At 45.1% G+C, this 17434-nt stretch overlaps 1 protein-coding gene across 1 annotated transcript; it reads right to left on the bottom strand.

The window, feature by feature from the left end:
* Window positions 1–3185: 3185 nt before the first annotated feature.
* On the bottom strand, window positions 3186–12957 carry ISL1 (ISL LIM homeobox 1). Its single transcript, XM_032851246.1, has 6 exons — window positions 12894–12957; window positions 11822–12011; window positions 8798–9057; window positions 6706–6992; window positions 5398–5565; window positions 3186–3362 (listed from the first exon to the last, which is right to left on the bottom strand). The coding sequence occupies exons 1-6, from the start codon at window positions 12919–12921 to the stop codon at window positions 3246–3248; spliced, it is 1050 nt and encodes a 349-aa protein (XP_032707137.1). The 5' UTR covers window positions 12922–12957; the 3' UTR covers window positions 3186–3245.
* Window positions 12958–17434: the final 4477 nt, after the last annotated feature.

The raw sequence follows: 17434 nt of genomic DNA, 5'->3' as shown, positions 1-17434 counted from the left end.
AAATATCTTGAATCTAGCAAGTGAAACCAAATCGTTCACCACTCCCCTCCCAAATTACTGTACTTAAATTCAAGCTGTGGACCTCAGAAAATCTGACATCTATATATGTAAAACATCACCTCCTTCCCCACTCCCCACCCCCCTAACCTTAGGAATAAACGTCAGGATGAGAAAGCATCACAAAGATGTGTGCCTCACTTAAGTCCCTCCATTGCATTCAAACCCTAAATAAATTTTCCCATCTAACCTCTGTAGAGTCCACCAGAGGCTATGGCTGGGGAAGGGCATTTAATGTTTTCCAAACCAGGACTTGGGCGATCAGTAACTTTGCAAACACCAATATTCGCCTTGGACCTGCCATGTTTGCGCTTAATCAGTTAGCCACCCCAGGTATGATGGGGAGAAAAAGGAAAACTGAAAAGGCAGGCAAATAGAAATAGTGAACAGAAAGGTAAAAGAGCCAAGTCCGATGGGAGACATTAGAGAGAGATAGGAGACGGGAGAGGGGAGAGATAGAGACAGATACAGCGAGAGAGAGAGCGAGCGAGCTAGAGAGATCTTTCCAGTAGAAGATCTGTGTGAGATAAGACATAACTCCTGTTTTTCTCAACAGAAGACCACAAGCCATTATTACCGCCGGCCAAATTATTACCCCTCTGTGAAGAATTAGACACAACAATCAAAGTAATCAACGGGCATGTCTAATGCACTGTAACATTTTCAATGCAAAGTTTGTTTTCTCTCTGCCCCCACGTTAGAGCCTGTAATTAACCCGTTATGTAGAACGATGCCAAACAAAAGGCTAATTGAGGCTCGTTTCCCGACTTGCGGCAGGTTTGGAGAGGGTGAAAGCAACTGAAGAGCCCCGGAGCCGCGGGGCTCCCCGGGTCTCCAGCCGGGCCTCCGCTCTGCCCCCCGTCAAGGGTCCGAAGGGGCAGGAGCCACAGGACACACGGTTAGGGTACGTTAGCTCTCGTATTCATTAAGAATTGTCAGAGACGTAAACCGGCATGACACTGGAGCGTACAAATGAACCCAGTTTCTAAAGAGTCAAAGTGTCATCCCGGGGTGGAGAAAGTGGAGGCGACAGTGTGAAGCCTCAAATCCTAAGTCTGCACCCGCAAACGAAGAAGCGCCAAGAAGCCTGATTTCGGGCAGGGCCCTTTATCTATCCTCGGGTTCTAGCTCTCACACAGGAACTACTGCTAAATGCAGGGGCGGGAGTGGGAGGGGGGAGTGTTAGAAAGCAAGTCCCCGTTAGTCCGCGGAGGGGGGGCCTGCGGAGCACTCCACCCGGCCCCATCCCATAAAAGGCTCTTTCCCCAAGGAGCCTCCACCGCGCTTCTCAGCCCTAGCTCGAGATACTTCCAAGGTTTGGGGAATTAGAGTTGGGGGAGAAAAAGGGAAGGGGAGGGGGCTGGAAACAAGTTGGGGGTGGGAAAGAAAGACAAGAAAAGACACACGCTGACCAGTCTGGGAATTGCTGAGAAAACGCTCTCCGCTCTAGGCCTGCTCTTCCTGCGCAAATAAAGCAGCATTTCTCAATCGGCTGACAGCAGCCACTGGTAAATAATGGTCATACCTCACTGACTAGGCAGAAAGGCTCTCTTTTAGCAAGAGCTTATACTTGAAATACAGGTCATTTCAACAATCCTAAGCAGGAGACTTTGGCATAAAGCACTTACTCCCAGAAAATAAAATAATGACTCGAAATAAAACCCCATTTTAAGCAGGACCCTCTTCCTATTTGGGTGGGGTGGACAGGGCAAGAAAAGAGCAGAAGGAAGGAGAGGTAGGGAGCAGAACAGGGAATAGCATCTTATTTTAAAAACAAAACAAAAAAACAAAACAAAACAGTAACATCACCGCTGAGAACCAAAGGGTTCCATCCACTTTTGATTCAACTATTAAAATACAAGCTGGCAAATTCGACCTTAACTATTTGCAATTAAATATCACACCTACTGTATGTCAGTTTACCCATTCACATGCATTCCTTAATTTCAGACATTTTAATGGCTTACTTGTAAACATATAAAAGAGGGACCCTGGGTCATTGCATTTATTTATCTATGCCAAACGTTTATTAGTGAAATAGTCCTGAAGATATAATTCTACATATGGCGCTTTGATTTCACATAATATTTTAAGAAAAAAGACAAAACACATAGAATTAGACATATAATTCAAAGACCACGGTATAACCTTTATCTTTTTTTTTTTACTTCAGCAAACAAAAAATAATGTCAAATGACATGAAAAGTGGCAAGTCTTTTGACAATAAATAATAAATTACTTTATAATTTTTGCAATGCAAGAGCAAACAAAAAAAAAGTTTCCTTTTTTTTTCCTCTTTATTTCCAGAGAGAGAAAACAGTCATTTTAACCAATAACTATACACATCTTTGGGGGAAAAGTTCGTGGACAGACACAAGTCAAACACAATCCCGAGACGCTTGTGGCAAAATAGAGGTAACCTTGTTGCAATGCTTTATACGTTGGTTTTTAAATTTGAATTCAAAAACCTTTAAAGTCGCTTCAGACTTCTTGATAGAGGATGGATCTCAAAAAAAAAAAAAAAAAGAAGAAGAAGAAGAAGAAGAAGAGGAGGAAAAAGGACGAGGAAGAGGGGGAGGGGCAAAAGTAAAAAAGAAACCAGCTACAGGACATGCTAAGAGACCCAGGATTTCAATTAACCCCTCATTAAAGTCAACTAAAAACATCACAAACCAATGCAGCTCCACCTTCCTGAAAGGACTCTTTCAGCCAAGGAGGCCAGTTTCTCTTCCTGCTCATTTGCTGGAGCTCCTGTTTGGCAAGGCAATGACCAATATAGAAACAGCACCATTCAGAATAGGATGGACTAGAAAATCTCTATTTCTGCTTTTCTCTAGATGTGCAGTGAAATGAAAATGCTTTTTTTGAGATCCTTGAATATAAATCCTCTACGTTTTAAAAACGTCTTTTTTTTTTTTTTTTCAGTACTCCTAAGGTCATTGGATAGCGTATGATGGGTTTGGGTTTTGTTTGTTGTTTAATTCTAGTAAAATCCCATGATTGTCTTCACAGTGTTGCTACCATATCACCTTGTCATTAAAACAGACTTCGTGCATTTCATGGAGCATTCATTTCTCGATTCAGTTTTCATTGACTGGGTCATTAAATACTTTTGTTTCGGAGTTCAACATTATACTTTCCCACTTTCTCCAACGGGGGGGAAAAAAATACATCTGAATGAATGTTCCTCATGCCTCAATTGGACTGGCTACCATGCTGTTAGGTGTATCTGGGAGCTGAGAGGACATCGACGCCACTTCACTGCCAGTGGAATTAGAGCCCGGTCCTCCTTCTGAAAAATTCACCTGTGTAGAAGGTTGAGAAATGAATAAAGGAGGCTGCGATTGTATTCTTTAAAGGATTATAAACACGCCATATGTGTATCCATACGTGGAAGGGTTTGCATGTGTAGATGGATATACAGATAAAGATATCTACATATGACTGAAGAAAAGAACTTGAGAAGAAATCCTCTCGCTTTCCCATCTTTCAAGAGATCTCTGTTTTATCTGAAACTGAATTCCCAACATTGTGTTGCATTAAATTATTTAAGAACAAATGTGTTTCCCACTGTAAAATGGCATCGCAACTCTACCATGCATGCTTGAAATAAAATTATCCTGCTGGCTACATGCTGCCCTGGGAGCAGGCGAGTTCTCAGTCTCTACGCATCAAAGCCTCTCTTCTCTAGTTGGAAAATCCATAACACACGCTCAGATCGTGTGACAGGAGATTCAGAGAAGGCTCCACAGAACAATGATTAACTCCTCAGAGGGTTCACAGCGTGGGCTTTCTTCCTTGTTGTTTGTTGGTCCTGCTGTCTTTTGGCCTTCCTCTGTCTTTCTCTTTCTCTCTCTCTTTAAATCAGGCTCTTCCTTCCGAGAGGAGACCCATATATTATAACGTCATCGCATTATAAATATCTGGCTCCTTCTTTTAAACCGAAAGTATTGTGTTGCTGTTGGAAACCTCCTTCTCCACTCTGCCCCCACACCCCCCCCTCCTGCCTTGGCTTCCCTCCCACTGCTCTCATCTAACACTAAAGTTTTAGAAGGTACAAACACTTGGCTGCCCTGAGCCCTCCTCTTACTTGCCTTCTACGATCCAGGTTTTGCTCAAATAACTCATTAGATTAACCTCACTTTAAAAGAAGTTCTTTTTCCTAATTCCAGAGTCTACCTTCCTTTTTATCCTATTAAATTTTCCCATGGTGAGGTCAAGGGGCTTCTCAAGTTTGCCCAGCCTCTAGACTGGTCTACTTACAAATGTAAACCCCAGGCCAAGTCCTTGTAACCACTGCCTCTGGCCTGTTACCTAACTGTTGCCACAGAGAAAGAAAATGTTCTCCGAGTAAATGTGAGGGTAAAAAGTTAACCTCAACTGAAGTTTTATTTTAGAAGAAAGGAACACGTTTTTAGAATAGATCTTGTTTTATAGAACAAGATTCCACAGGACTGTTGACCACTTAAGAAAAAAAAATATGTGTATATATGCCATATCACAAAGTACCTGTATTTAATAATCTTATTTATCTTGACCTTTAAGCCTTTTGTAGGCATAAGGTGAGTTAATTTTTTCTTCTCTGGGTCTGTAAAACATATTAATGCTAAAACAGGTTTTCATGTGCTCTCGGATTGGTAGAACTCATGTTCCTTTGGCCAGACATGGCCCACAGTATGTGACTGTATATAACATCTGTATATAACTTCAAATGTTAAAGTAGGCCTACGTTGTAGATGAAGTTGGTCCCAGAAAAGGATAATAATAATGAAAGGTATCCATCATGTCTTTAAATAACTGAACTCTCTATTGATACATGTGAGAATTGTACTCAGACAGGTGCCTGCTCCCCATTGAAAAGAACACTGATTATGTCTTACAACATTGGTTATTAACACGAACAGCTTGATTTTGGTCTTTAAATACACCATTCTCTAGGAGCTGAGAGGGAGTAAATTTACTCATTGCTGATCAAAATGACAAGGTGATCTCTAAAGTCCTTTCAAGCTCTGAAAGTCTAAGATGTATGATTCTGCAACCCCATCCACCTTTCCATGCATGTTTAGGTACTAAGATACCTTGGAGGTTATCTCTCAAAGAAGACCAACTGATAGAAAATTCAACCTGTATGGTCAAATTATGAACTCACAGAAAAAACTCACAAGAAGTTTGTTTCCCTTCAGCACTTGCCTCATCTACACCAAACCTCCTTCATCTCTCTTCAACCCTGGAGTCAGGGAGGCACCCTCTCCCCCTTGAATCTTTCATGGTGTGACAGTTAAGCCAGAATCTTCTTTTTGCTAGGGATTCAGCCTCCTCACTCTGAGAGCTGACACTTACCAGTTGCTGAAAAGCAGGCTGATCTATGTCACTCTGCAAGGCGAAGTCACTCAGTACTTTCCAAGGCGGCTGGTAACTTTGCACTTCCACTGGGTTTGCCTGTAAGCCACCATCGTGTCTCTCTGGACTGGCAGCCACCATGGGAGTTCCTGTCATCCCCTGGATATTCTGTGAATAGGCCCCCGCAATCCCAACACGTTAATGACCGAACTCCCTCCCTCCATTGTCTGCACAGGCTAAGCAAATACACCCTGGCATTATCTTATCTATATAGTGGCCATTATTGACTCAGTTAATCTGCTGCATGTATGGATACTAGCCGGAGTTCAGTTTTGTTTTATCATATGGTTTTTCTGCTTCTGTGGGTGGGACTCGTCGGTCTGCTTGGACCTTATTAAACTAAATTCTATTCTGACTTTCTCCTTTCCGTTTATGTTCACAGCTAGCTCATCCCAGCTCCTCCCATCTGCCTTCACAGACTATGGCATCACAGCGGTAGAAAGCTGCAGCCTCTAAACACGGTGGGTTTTCTGGGCAGTTTCAGTTACACTTTCTCCAGGCACTTCTCTTCACAGAGCCAACCCCCACCCCCAAGCATTTGGGTCTGGCCGCTATTGTGTGCTATTACACACTCACCAACTTGAAAAGTGCCCCGGCCCAGGCTTGGCTGGCCTGCCAAGTTGAATGACAGCGGGGGTTTTATGGCATTTAAAAATAGGGCTACAGCGGTAAAAAGAAAAAAAAAAAGAACCTCTTTAGTTTAATGCAACCAGAAATCCTGTGGAGTGGGTGTTGCCATGGATCTATGGAGCCCTGGGCTTGACCTAGAGCAGAGGGTGCCCTGTCGTCATAGGTCACCCTGGTGGACCTCACTTGTCTGAAGGTGCTAAGGCAGGCCTTGCCCAGAGTCAAGGGGCACACCCAGGAGGTCAATGGCCAGGGTGACCCACCCACCGACCCCTGAATTAGATGGGGAGCCAAGGAGGAGTCTCTCACTCTGGTGCTTGAGGAACTGACAACCTGAATGTTGGCAAAACAGGACCAGAACTTATTCTGGTCCCGGGGTGGGGTGGGGGCAAGGTTGAAGGGCATAAGCCCACCCACGTGGGCTGGGGGTGGAGGTTCAGGGCTCAGCAGGGGCCCTTGCCAGTTGCTTCTCCCTTGGGCATGGATGGAGGCAGTAAGGGGCTCCCCGCTTTTGCCCCGGGGCAGGACGGAACCCACGTGCAGGCCAACCTGGGCAGCCCCTTGCACCGTAAGCATAGCCCTGCTCCCCGCCCAGGTCCCGCACCCCCAAGGGCCACTCACAGTTTTGTCATTGGGCTGCTGCTGCTGGAGCTGCTTCATCATGATGCTCCGCTTCTTGTCCTTGCACCGCTTGTTTTGAAACCAGACCCGGATCACGCGGGGGCTGAGGCCCGTCATCTCCACCAGTTGCTCCTTCATGAGTGCGTCTGGCCGGGGGTTGGCGGCATAGCAGGTCCGCAAGGTGTGGAGCTGCTTCTCGTTCAGCACAGTCCGAACGCGGGTGGTCTTCTCGGGCTGTTTGTGGACGTGGGGCCGCAGGGCTGGCTGCCGGGCGGAGATGGGTTCAGCTGCAAGGCAAGGGGCGCGGTGAGCGCGGGCCAGGCATCTCTCGCCCTCCCGTGCTGCTTCTGGTCAATGGCCAGTGCTTTGCAGCCTCACGGCAGAGGTAGGGACCAGGGAAGCAAACGGGAGAATAATACCTGGCTCTCTAATCTGAGAGGCCAATGCTGAGTAATTCAGGCCCAGAACGCTGCCTCCAACCCTGCTCTTGTCAGCACAGCCTTAGCAAAGGGGCTCAGGTCTCAGGTCTCAGGGGCAGCATCATTCAGCATTGTTTCTCCTCCATCCTTGCCTGTCCTCATACCCAGACTGGGCCTAGGTTACAGGAGTACCCACCACCTCCAGACTCTTGGACAACAGGCACAGATAGTACAAGGGGAAATGGAGAACACCCCAATGTCAGCCAGAGACACTATACCAGCCAGGAGGTCTCTAATGCAAAGGTCAAAGAGAATTATGCCAGAAAGCCTTGAACTTCAGTCCAGAGAGGGCAATTGTGTCAAGGGGCTAAAGAAATTCAGTATTTTGGTCATAACTTCAGTCCTTGATTTTTCTTACTACTAAATCTACCTGGCTGTTCCTGAGATGGGCTGACCCCATGCAAAAGAAAACTGAAACTGTTGAGCTGCCTGGGCTCTAGGTAAATGATAGCTGGGAAGTGTTCTGTCTCCTGACTTCTTTCCAATATTTCCACCTCTTCTGTGTTCCCCCACAAGCAGAGCACAGGTTGCATAGAACAGAAATTGCCACTTTGGCTTTGCCCCTGTGCAAGCTAGCCATATATCCTCCAGAACAGAAGTCTTACAGCCTCTGAAAAAGTAGAGTGGACAGATCTGTTTCCTCACCACCAGTGTTTAGTAAAAATTAATACTTCAAAAATGCACCAGGTAGATCTATTCTTGAGGAGTAGATCTAGTCCTGAGGGGAAGTAAGGTTTGGAAACATTGCCTTCTCATGCAGCTCCTCTTCCTGGCCAGCCTTGTCCTGTTTCTACTCTCCTTCTTGGGGAAAGGGCTCTCTGAAATGTATGGTACAAATCCTGCACCTTCCAGGACCCCTAGGGCCAGGTCAAAACCTACTGGGTCCATTTAGTGTTACAGCGACAGGCCTGAAGATGAAATTCTCACCAAATCACATAGAACGAATGGTTTAAAGAGGCAGGCTCCCTTTAAAAGGCAATTACTGCAGATTAGCTTGTTGACAGTTTTAAATTACAGCTCTGTGCAATGGCGGGCAGTTATTAAGACTGTATCTTTTCACATCCATTCTTTCACAAAAGGATAAAAATAAACTTTAAAAATGTTTTAGAGTGCGGGGCAGTTGCAAGGAAAGAGGATTTCAAAGGCTAAATGACTTAGGACCACCTAAGCTTCCTTCACCGGGTTAAAGGAGGAAGCTCTGGGGGCCCAGAGCTCCACCCCTTTAATTAGGCAGCGGCAGGAAGAATACCTGGCCGGGAGCTGAAGCCCATTTTCAGTAAGCCCCGGTTTGGAGGCCAAGGTGAGCTGGAAGTACTGTTTGGATGTGTATATATGTGTATGCACTAGTGATGTACATTCATGTGTACCCATATTTATACATGCAAATGAGCAGATGTGCTGGGGAGGGGGATCTGGGGAGACACTGAATCGTGGACGAAAGAGCAAAGTACGGCGCAAACTGCTCACAGAACACTTCTTTTAACTGCTGGCAGCGGCCCCAGCGACTGCCCTGTGGCTACCGAGGTGGCCGCGGTGACCCGCGCACTTGGGTGTGCCCTGGCCTAGCCCAGCACCAGCCTCCCCGGGCTGGCCTCCCTCCGGGCAAGGAGTACCTGCCATTTGCAGCGGCCGCGCCGGGTGCAGAGGGCTGAGTGGGTCTCCGGCCCCCAGGCTGGCCCTCTCCACCACGTCGTGGTCCGCGCGGCAGAAGAGCCCGTCCTCCCGAAGCGCGAACTCGTCCCCAGGGATGAGCTGGCGGCTGCAGGCCACGCAGCGGAAACACTCGATGTGGTACACCTTGGAGCGGGCGCGCATCACGAAGTCGTTCTTGCTGAAGCCGATGCTGCACTTGGCGCATTTGATTCCGTACAACCTGCGCGCCGCCGGGCAGGAACCGGGGGGGAAAACACAGAAAGGGGGTCAGAGGGGGTCACTTCAAGCCAGCGCTGCCCCGGCCCAAGATTGCCGAGGACCCAGGGCCACACTGGCCTGGGACACTGAAGTCAGCTAACGCTGACTGGCTGGGAATGGGAGGAAAGAAATCATTAAGTTTCTCTCTCTTCTCCTCCCTTTCTTTTACCCTCTCCCATTTTTGTTTTTCTTTCCTATGAACCTCTGTGTCACCAACTGTAGCTCTTACTTCAGAACACCCCCAAAGTAAAAATGTTTGACGTGCTGGAAACCTGGACCTCTGTTCTAGCTCAGTCCCGGGGTTACCCTTGCAGATCTTGGCAGAAAGGAGTGAGGAGGGACTCTGGTAGTAATTGGCCCCACACTTTTGCCTTCTTATCCCCCAATTTCTGCTGCTAGAAATGTCTCTAAAACTGCTACAAAAAGTCCTTCCAAGAGAAAGAAAGGTGAGGGGAGAAGATTATCCCTCCATTCATTTGTAAAAATACACAGATGCGCAAGCAAAGTAACAAAATGAAACCTCCGAGGGTTTCCAGATCCCCTTCTGCACAATAAGCATGTTGCAGGTTTTCCCCAACTACAGATTTTTTCTCGTGCAACAGTGTTAACAGAAAGTTTCCTCTCCATTCTTCCTTTATCATCTTTAAAATCTGCTCCTGCTCCCTCAATTTTTTTCAAGCTGTTCAAGCATCTAACTCTATTTCAGTGTGCTTGAGAACCATGACCAGCCAGAAGAATGAAAAGACCCACTTCTAAGGTCCTCCTCACTCCTGACCTTTCCTTACCAAGGGACAATCCTTGTAGGTTCTACCTAGGTGGCACTGCCCTGACCCCCCCTCCATGTATCAGTAATAACAGAAGTGGGAGCTTTCCTACAGAGAATGGACCAGAGGAAAAGATCCACACAAAATGGGAGGAGGGCACCTCACTCCCCCAAGGAAAGCAGGGTGTTCAGACCTAAATAATGTCTCTGTTCTGCTTTTACAACTATAGGAGTTCAAAAGGGGACGCACAAACACACACACATACACACACACATAGGCACAAAACTGAGAGAGAAAGAGAGAGAGAGAGAGGGAGAAGGGTAAAAGGCGAAAGCGATTGGCTCCTTCTACAAATGTGTACATGAAATTGGCTACATGAAGGTCCGTATGCAATTGAGGAAAACGCTATCTCCGCAGGAGGAAAGATAGTCCTAGAGGTGCAAAGTGAGCTCTCCCTCTCCAGAATACGGAGTTCACACACTCATCAAGTAAACAATGAAAACGGCTCATTTGTCAGAGGTTAGAAGGTAGATTCAAAAGTTTTTCCTCCCTCCGCCTACTTTTTGTGAGATCTTCCATTTCATAGGAGGACTTTACCTTGCCTGTGACCAAACGATTTGGAAAATCCCTCCCCCTTCCTCCAGTTCCCCACTTCCCCTCTTTCCTCCCACTCTCCTTTCCTTCCCACCCCCATCCCACAAAGTATTAATAAACCCTTACACACACTGTTCAGTTTTACCTATCAAGATTATACTCTCTATTTCATGATTTTACAGTAAGAAAAAGTGCCGGACTGAACAGGTAAAAATTGTGACCACATTCTTAACTCTTGACTACACTTCTCAGCTCCAGAAAATGTATAACTTACAAAAGCTAATTACTTGTTAATAGCCACTAAAGAAATTTTTAAAATATATAATATTTTGATACCATTCAATATAATAGTGAAAGTGTTATCTCTTCTGTTTGTTATTAAAACAATAAAATTTTCTTTAGGAATTCTACTGGCTTCCTAAGGCAGAAAATGAAATTTCTGACATATATATATACACAGGTCAGAGAAAACTTGAGATTTGTGAAGCATGAAGTTTAGACACAAAATAAGCTGAAAGGAAAAAAAAAACTCAGAAAGTCCCCTATGTGGTTTTAGTCTTGTCAATATGGGCAATTCGCTCATTTTATCAGTTACCAGATTTTAATGTGAGAAAGGAAGCTGTTCAATTATCTAAATATACCAATTGTTCGTAGACAGATGATGGGCAATTTGATCTGCTCTGTCTAATTCATCAGCTCAGATAAGATAAGAAAGAAAAGATAGTCAGATGTCACCAAAGGGTTAATATTTAAAAAGATTAAATTTCCAGTCTTTTTGCAGGGAATATTGGGTTGGTTTTGAAATTTTCCAAGAAAGGACTCTTACCCTAAAAATAAATGGGGCAATATTTCTATTTGCACTTTCAAAGTGCACTTCTAAACATCCTTAGGTCAAACTTTTATTTTGCCTATTGCGCTGACATCTCCACAAAATTTGTAAATTACTAATAAAACACTTAACTATAAAAATAAATGAATAGGGAAAAACACTGCACGATACAATAAAACCAACCTTTAAAAAAGAAAGTTTAGAAAGCCCAAGTTATCCATCTTTGAATTTCTGCTTGTTTTGGAAGAGGAAGGATGAAAGAAGAAAATAATTTCAGCATCACAAATTTCAAGAGCAATTAAACAAGCTTCAACACCACACAATTTATGAAAACCACTACTGAGTTTGTGGGGGGATGCCCCCTAAAAAGTGAGATAAACAGAATAATTTATGTAACATACTTAAAGGGTAACTTTTGCACACTAGACCCCCACTAAGGCATACTTCGCAAAAAGACAAAGCCACATCTAATAATAAGAAAAGAGTAGAGAGAGACACGGAAATCTCACAAAATTAAGGAAACAATGTAAATGGCGTACCTGATATAATCTCTTTTACAGTAGGTTTTCCCATCTCTAACAAAGCACGTACAGCTCTCGTCCAAATACTGATTACACTCCGCACATTTCAAACATGCCGCATGCCATTCCAAATCCGGAGAAACCCTCAGAATATACTGATCGTGAATTTGATTGCCGCAACCAACACATAGGGAAATCAGACGTTTTTCTGAAATGAAAATAAATACATGATTGACTAACCGTTTACTTCCTACAGAGATAAACACACTTTTAGTGTCGTTCTCTTATAGGGCGTACTCTGGGAGTTTCCCCCCCCCCTTCCTTTCTTTCCTTCTTTCTTCTTCTTCTCCTTCTTCTTCTTCTTCTTCTTCTTCTTCTTCTTCTTCTTCTCCTTCTTTTTAAGAGTATTGCACTTTGGGATGGTAATTGAAGTGTGCCATCAAAACCCTGACTCATTTTAAAAAGGAGGTGGAATATATGTAAAACGCATTTTTGAATAGTCCACATTTGTAAGCCTAGCACGCAATCAAACCCGTTCATTTTGTATTTCTTTTTCCTCCCTCCTCCCTCTTTGCCGTAATCATTGGGAAAGATTATGGATAAGTCAAAGAAAAGGTTTTGACTAGAAGCGTTAAGTAAACGCTGATATTTTCCATGAAGCAGGCTGTTAAATAGCACACAGGACTGGATATTGTTAGTAAGAGCAGACATCAATACAGTTGTCACTCGTTCTCTTTTGCAAGTCTAATGCTAATTCACATCTCCGGGTATTGTGTGTACAGGCAGACCTTTGCAACAGAATAACCTTCTTGGAGAGCTCAAGATTCCCGAGGAGGAAATCACCTCTTAGCCCCAGAAGGCTATGGTTTTGGAGGGCACACAGGCGAACTCAAAACACCAGGTACGACCAGTTTCCCGAAGATGAGAACCCACAGCAAGCATGCAGGCGTGGCGGCCACAAGAAAAAGCCACCTCTTCTCCCTCTCCAGGCAATGACTCCAACTCTAAAGAGCCCTTGGCACCCGTGCCTGAGAGAGACCCCCGCACAAGAACAGCACACCGAGCCCCACAAGGTAAAAGCGCCTCTTACTTTTTGGTGGATCTCCCATGTCTCCCATATCTGTAAAAGGGAGTAATGTCCACAGTGAAATGGTGGTTGTACAGTTGGTGAACAGCCCACAGAGAGGATGCTGGAGCTGTGGCTAAGTGGGAAATAGTGGCCCCTGGGGTTGCCAAGGCTGAGAGAGCCGCTGCCCGGCTGCGCCGCGCCCTCGCGGATCTGAGAGTCCAGTTTAAGCCGGCGGAGCTGGCGGAGCAGAGGCGCTGCGGCGGCGGCGGACTCGGCGCGGCTCGGGCACCTCTCTTCCTTATCTCTTACTCAAACTTCTCAGCTCCAACTCAGCTCCATCGCCATTGGTCTGACGCAGCGCGCGGGGACGTCAGGCGAGCGCCGCGCCCATTGGCTGCGGGGTGCGCGGCGCAGCTGTTCTGATTATCATATTTCAGCCTCGCCGCCGCCGTGCGCCACTGACCGCTCGGCGAGCCCGCGGGAGAGGATTAGGGCTCCCGAGGCAACTTGCTCCGGGCTGACGCCGCTCTCTCCCGGAGCTCGGGCTGCCCGGCTGCTCTGGCTTTTGGCCTTCCTCTTCTTGCCCTTCTCGTCCTCTTGCCCCCTCCCTTGCTCCTTGCCGGCCGTGCCGTCTGCGCCCTTGCCTCCCGTCGCGCTGCTCCTCCGCCCTGCGCTCCTGGGGTCCCCGCAATCCGGCTGGCCGTGCTGCGCGCGGGGCACTTTTCTGCCGCCGGTGGCGAGTGGCTGGTGGGTAGGTCTTCCTGATGACGAGGTCCTTCTAGGGTTCTTGGAAAGGGGCGACTTAGAACAGGCCTGTTGGCTCGGTTTGGTCTCGCGCTTTAGCGCTCAGCTCCGGGCCTGGCCGGGCTTGGCTGCTGGGGAGGGGGAGTTCCCGAACTGGCCGCGCCTGGCGCGCCGGGAGCTGCCTAGGGGAAGAAGAACCGGGAATGGGACGAATAAACCCACAGGAATAGTTCTCTACTGCTACCCCCACTATCCCGTTACCACCACCTCTCCAGAAACGGTGGGGTGGGAGGAAAAGAGCGCTTCTTGCCTTAGCGGAGAATCAGGTTGGGAACACGCAGGTAAAACCAGGTGGGCTCCGCGGACCACTCTCTCCTAACAGTCCTTGAGGTCTGCTTTTGCAGTTCAGCCCTAGAATTTAGAAGCGCACTAACCCAAAGCCAAAGACTGAAATATCTTGCGGTAGTGGAAAGTTTGTAAAGCGATTATGTATGTCCTGTCCCGTTCCTCTGTATGCTGGTCTCCTGTCCTTTGTTTTTAAGCAAACGTGTGCAATTGCTGGCGGTGTTTCGGCAATTAAAAGGACAGCTCCCCATGTCTCTAGAGATTAAAAAAAAAAATGTGTTAGTCTAAGGGAGTACGTAGGCAGGGATCTAATACTGAAAGGCAGTGACATACCTGTTTCACTTCACCGGGGTGGTTTACCTGATCATTTTCTCTCGGGAAACAACCTGGAGAGAGGAGAACGTTGGCTCCAACTCGTGGTTAACCTTTTTCAATAATTTCTGACATGTTCCCGTCACCTTTTACAGTCTCCCGAAAACAGATATAGGAAAGGCCACGAAGAACACCCACACGTCTCCCTCCCAAAGCTTCTAAATAGCTAATCTTTATCTAAAGTGACTGCCAGTTTTCTCTTAAAAGGTCCACAAACCTAAGCAGCAGAAGGCTTAATTTCGGTGTCTTGCTGCCGCGAGAAAACCCAGTTGTGTTAGGAAACTCCTTTCTTTGTACTTTTCGCTAGATCTAACCCTTGATAAGAGCGGTGAGCTCTCAGCTAGCCGCAGTGGCTGGGTTTGCGTGGATATGCTTTTCCAGAGCGCAAAAAAAAAAAAAAAAAAAAAAAAGATAAAAAGATGTTTGTTTCCTCCTGATCTAGCAGGGCTTTACTGAGAACACGTTATCTGTTTTGTTTTGTTTTCTCTCAAGGAAGAGTCTTAGCTGGATCTCATGCCTTCTATTTTTATTATATCTCTCTGTGTGTGAAACTGAAAACTGGAATAGATATAGGTTGATAAATTTATCCAATTTTTTGCTTAAAAATCTGTTTCGTTTAAAGTTTCTAGTCTCCAGTATTAGATGCGGGGAGCCTTTTGTCATGCTGCTGTTGCAAAGCTGATGCTGGTAATCAAAAAGCAAAGCAAGTCTTTCTGGTATAAGGGCATGTTTCCCTTACAGATAACCAAGTTGACTCTAGTTACAAAAAAAAAAAAAAAAAAAGAAGAAAAGAAAAAAAGAAAGAAAGAAAAAAGATACTACTATAATGCCAGAAAGTAAATAGAGGATCTTAACCAATCAAATTCCATTATGCCACCTTTATAACATGGAATTAAACAGAAGCTGCCAGAAGCCTGATGACATATTTGAGATCCACCAAGCGCCCTCACTATCCATTCTGCTTCAAACCAGTCACCCAGTGTGGTATTTAAACTTCCTAAACTAATAACCTATTCCAAAGAATTATTGCTGCTGATGGTAGCAATTCCAAAAGAAAAGCTGGCATGTGGTTTGGAGGAAAACCTTTACTCATGCGGAAGATACTCCCTGTTAAAGCGAGAAAGTTGAAGAAACCCAGTGTGTTGTTCGTGACGGTTGTGCTTTGGGGTTCTGTGTCTGCTGCTAATACATTTTGCATCAGAACCAAAGTTAGGGGAGCAAACATTTTTTTCACTTCTGAAAGTTCAAATGTGACCACAGATTATTCTCCTCTTTCCTTAGCTGCCTGCTACATGTGCATTTAATGCATCAAATGTATCAGTAAAAAAAAGAAATTGTGTAATGTTTTTATAGAATACAACAAACCATGATTAGCAATATTTTCCCCCAGTACTTGATCACAGGAGCGACCTCTTGTGTTCGAAGGGGAAATTGGACCCTCTCCCCTCTCCTGACAAAAATGGACTTATTTTGACCTTTGCATGTTCTGTTAGGTCAAAAATACATCTTTCAGCGCAGCAGTTCTGTGAATCCCCTGTTGTGAGCTCCTCTATTGATGAGAGAAGAAGAATATTGGTAGCTATTAAGTATAGTCCCTATTACCTCCAGGCCACCCTAATATACTTAACAGTGTCTGAATATAAAAGGTATGCTGAGATTAAGTAAATTCTTACTCTTGAAGCTGTGGCATCTACGCATGTACACTTGTACACACCTTCCAAAATGCAGCCATTACACCTAAAATTCCTGGTGGGCTCTGAAGCCTATGTGTTTGTGTGCTGTTACTTCCTTTCTCTGATTTAAAATTTAAACATTCCAGATCAAACTTAATGCCAGATACAGAGCCTTGAACGAATATGTTCTCAGGCTACTTTTCAGAAATCTAAATAGGTTTTAATTGCAATTGAAAAGTGGCATTACACATTTAGAATGTATTTATTCCCCCAACAAGCTCAGGCAGATATAAGTGAATTTTAGGTCAATTCTTTGGAAAATTATGTACAGCAAAGGAAAAAACCTTTTCCTTCCCCACTAACCAATATTGGGAAGGAAAGGGGGTTTGATCAGCTTTTCTCTGAACTATGGATTTGTTTGGGACTTATTCCCAGGGAGGTAAAGCTCTCTTTAGAACTGGGTTTGAAGAAGTAGAATAACAACTGGTCTTCCAGTTTCCGGCCGGTGGGGGGGAGGGAGAAAAGAAAAAAAAAATAGATATATATGAAAGATTTATTTTTTCTGATATTTAAAAAAACATGTAATTTGGAGGTCAAAATGAACATATTCACTTCAGAAAATCGGCATGTAATATAGTGTATATGTACTCCAATCCCCTTCTCAGTTTTGCTTTTTCTGTGTAGTCTTAATCATGTAGAATAAGGCTCTATAACCATCCGTATGTTAAATCACATCCAAGGGTCAGATAAAATTATGTGCGTTTAAAGGGGGTAATGATTAGCCATTTATATTCCACCCAGAATGCAAGTATGGGTGTTTAGAGCCAATTTGCCCTTCTTGCAATTGTTTTAGGTGGTAGCTTACTGAGGATGAATCAAGAGACTAATTTCAGAGGAAAAGGGAAGAGATCTTTCTGTACCATTGGGTTTGACACGATCGTCTCTCTTTCCTTTAATTGTCCATTAAAAAAATACCAAGCAATGATAATAATAAAGGCAGTTGTTAACAACAACAACAACAAACCTTCAGTTGTGATTCTCATTTTATTGACTAGGACTCCTGCTGTGAATGTGGTTTTGTTGAGTGTCAGTTGCTTTATTAACCAGTTAAAACAATCTGGGTGAATTAGCAAGAATCTTCTTCTGCAGGCTGAACTTGTTAGCCTACGTTTCTGGGTTCAGGTAACTGTTTCTGTCACCAGTGTTCCCGATATTCTTTACTGGCAGAGGCAGCCGGGGAGGTAGCGTTCATGTGCGGTCTGCTGCTCGGTTACCAGCCCAGATAGAATTCCACGCTGCTGGCAGCGAGGAAGCCACAAACCTCAGTTCAGTCTTGAGCATGTGAGGTTCGCTGTTCATTGCAGGGAGGAGTTCAACCAATTGAGGACAGAAATTTGCACCCTTCATTTAAAATTTTGCCTCTGGAAG

Source organism: Lontra canadensis, unplaced genomic scaffold (assembly GCF_010015895.1).
Source record: "Lontra canadensis isolate GAN:19392208 unplaced genomic scaffold, GSC_riverotter_1.0 scaffold5, whole genome shotgun sequence".
Classification (NCBI taxonomy): Eukaryota; Metazoa; Chordata; class Mammalia; order Carnivora; family Mustelidae; genus Lontra; species Lontra canadensis.
This window is presented reverse-complemented; position numbering and strand designations above follow the sequence as displayed.

Coding starts and splice junctions, on each gene's coding strand:
- ISL1 (XM_032851246.1), bottom strand. CDS start 12,921: ATGGGAGACATGGGAGATCCACCAAAAA. Junction 9,058..11,821: donor TGTAAAAGAGATTATATCAG/GTACGCCATTTA, acceptor GGCGGCGCGCAG/GTTGTACGGAATCAAATGCG. Junction 6,993..8,797: donor GCGGCCGCTGCAAATGGCAG/GTACTCCTTGCC, acceptor CTTGCCTTGCAG/CTGAACCCATCTCCGCCCGG.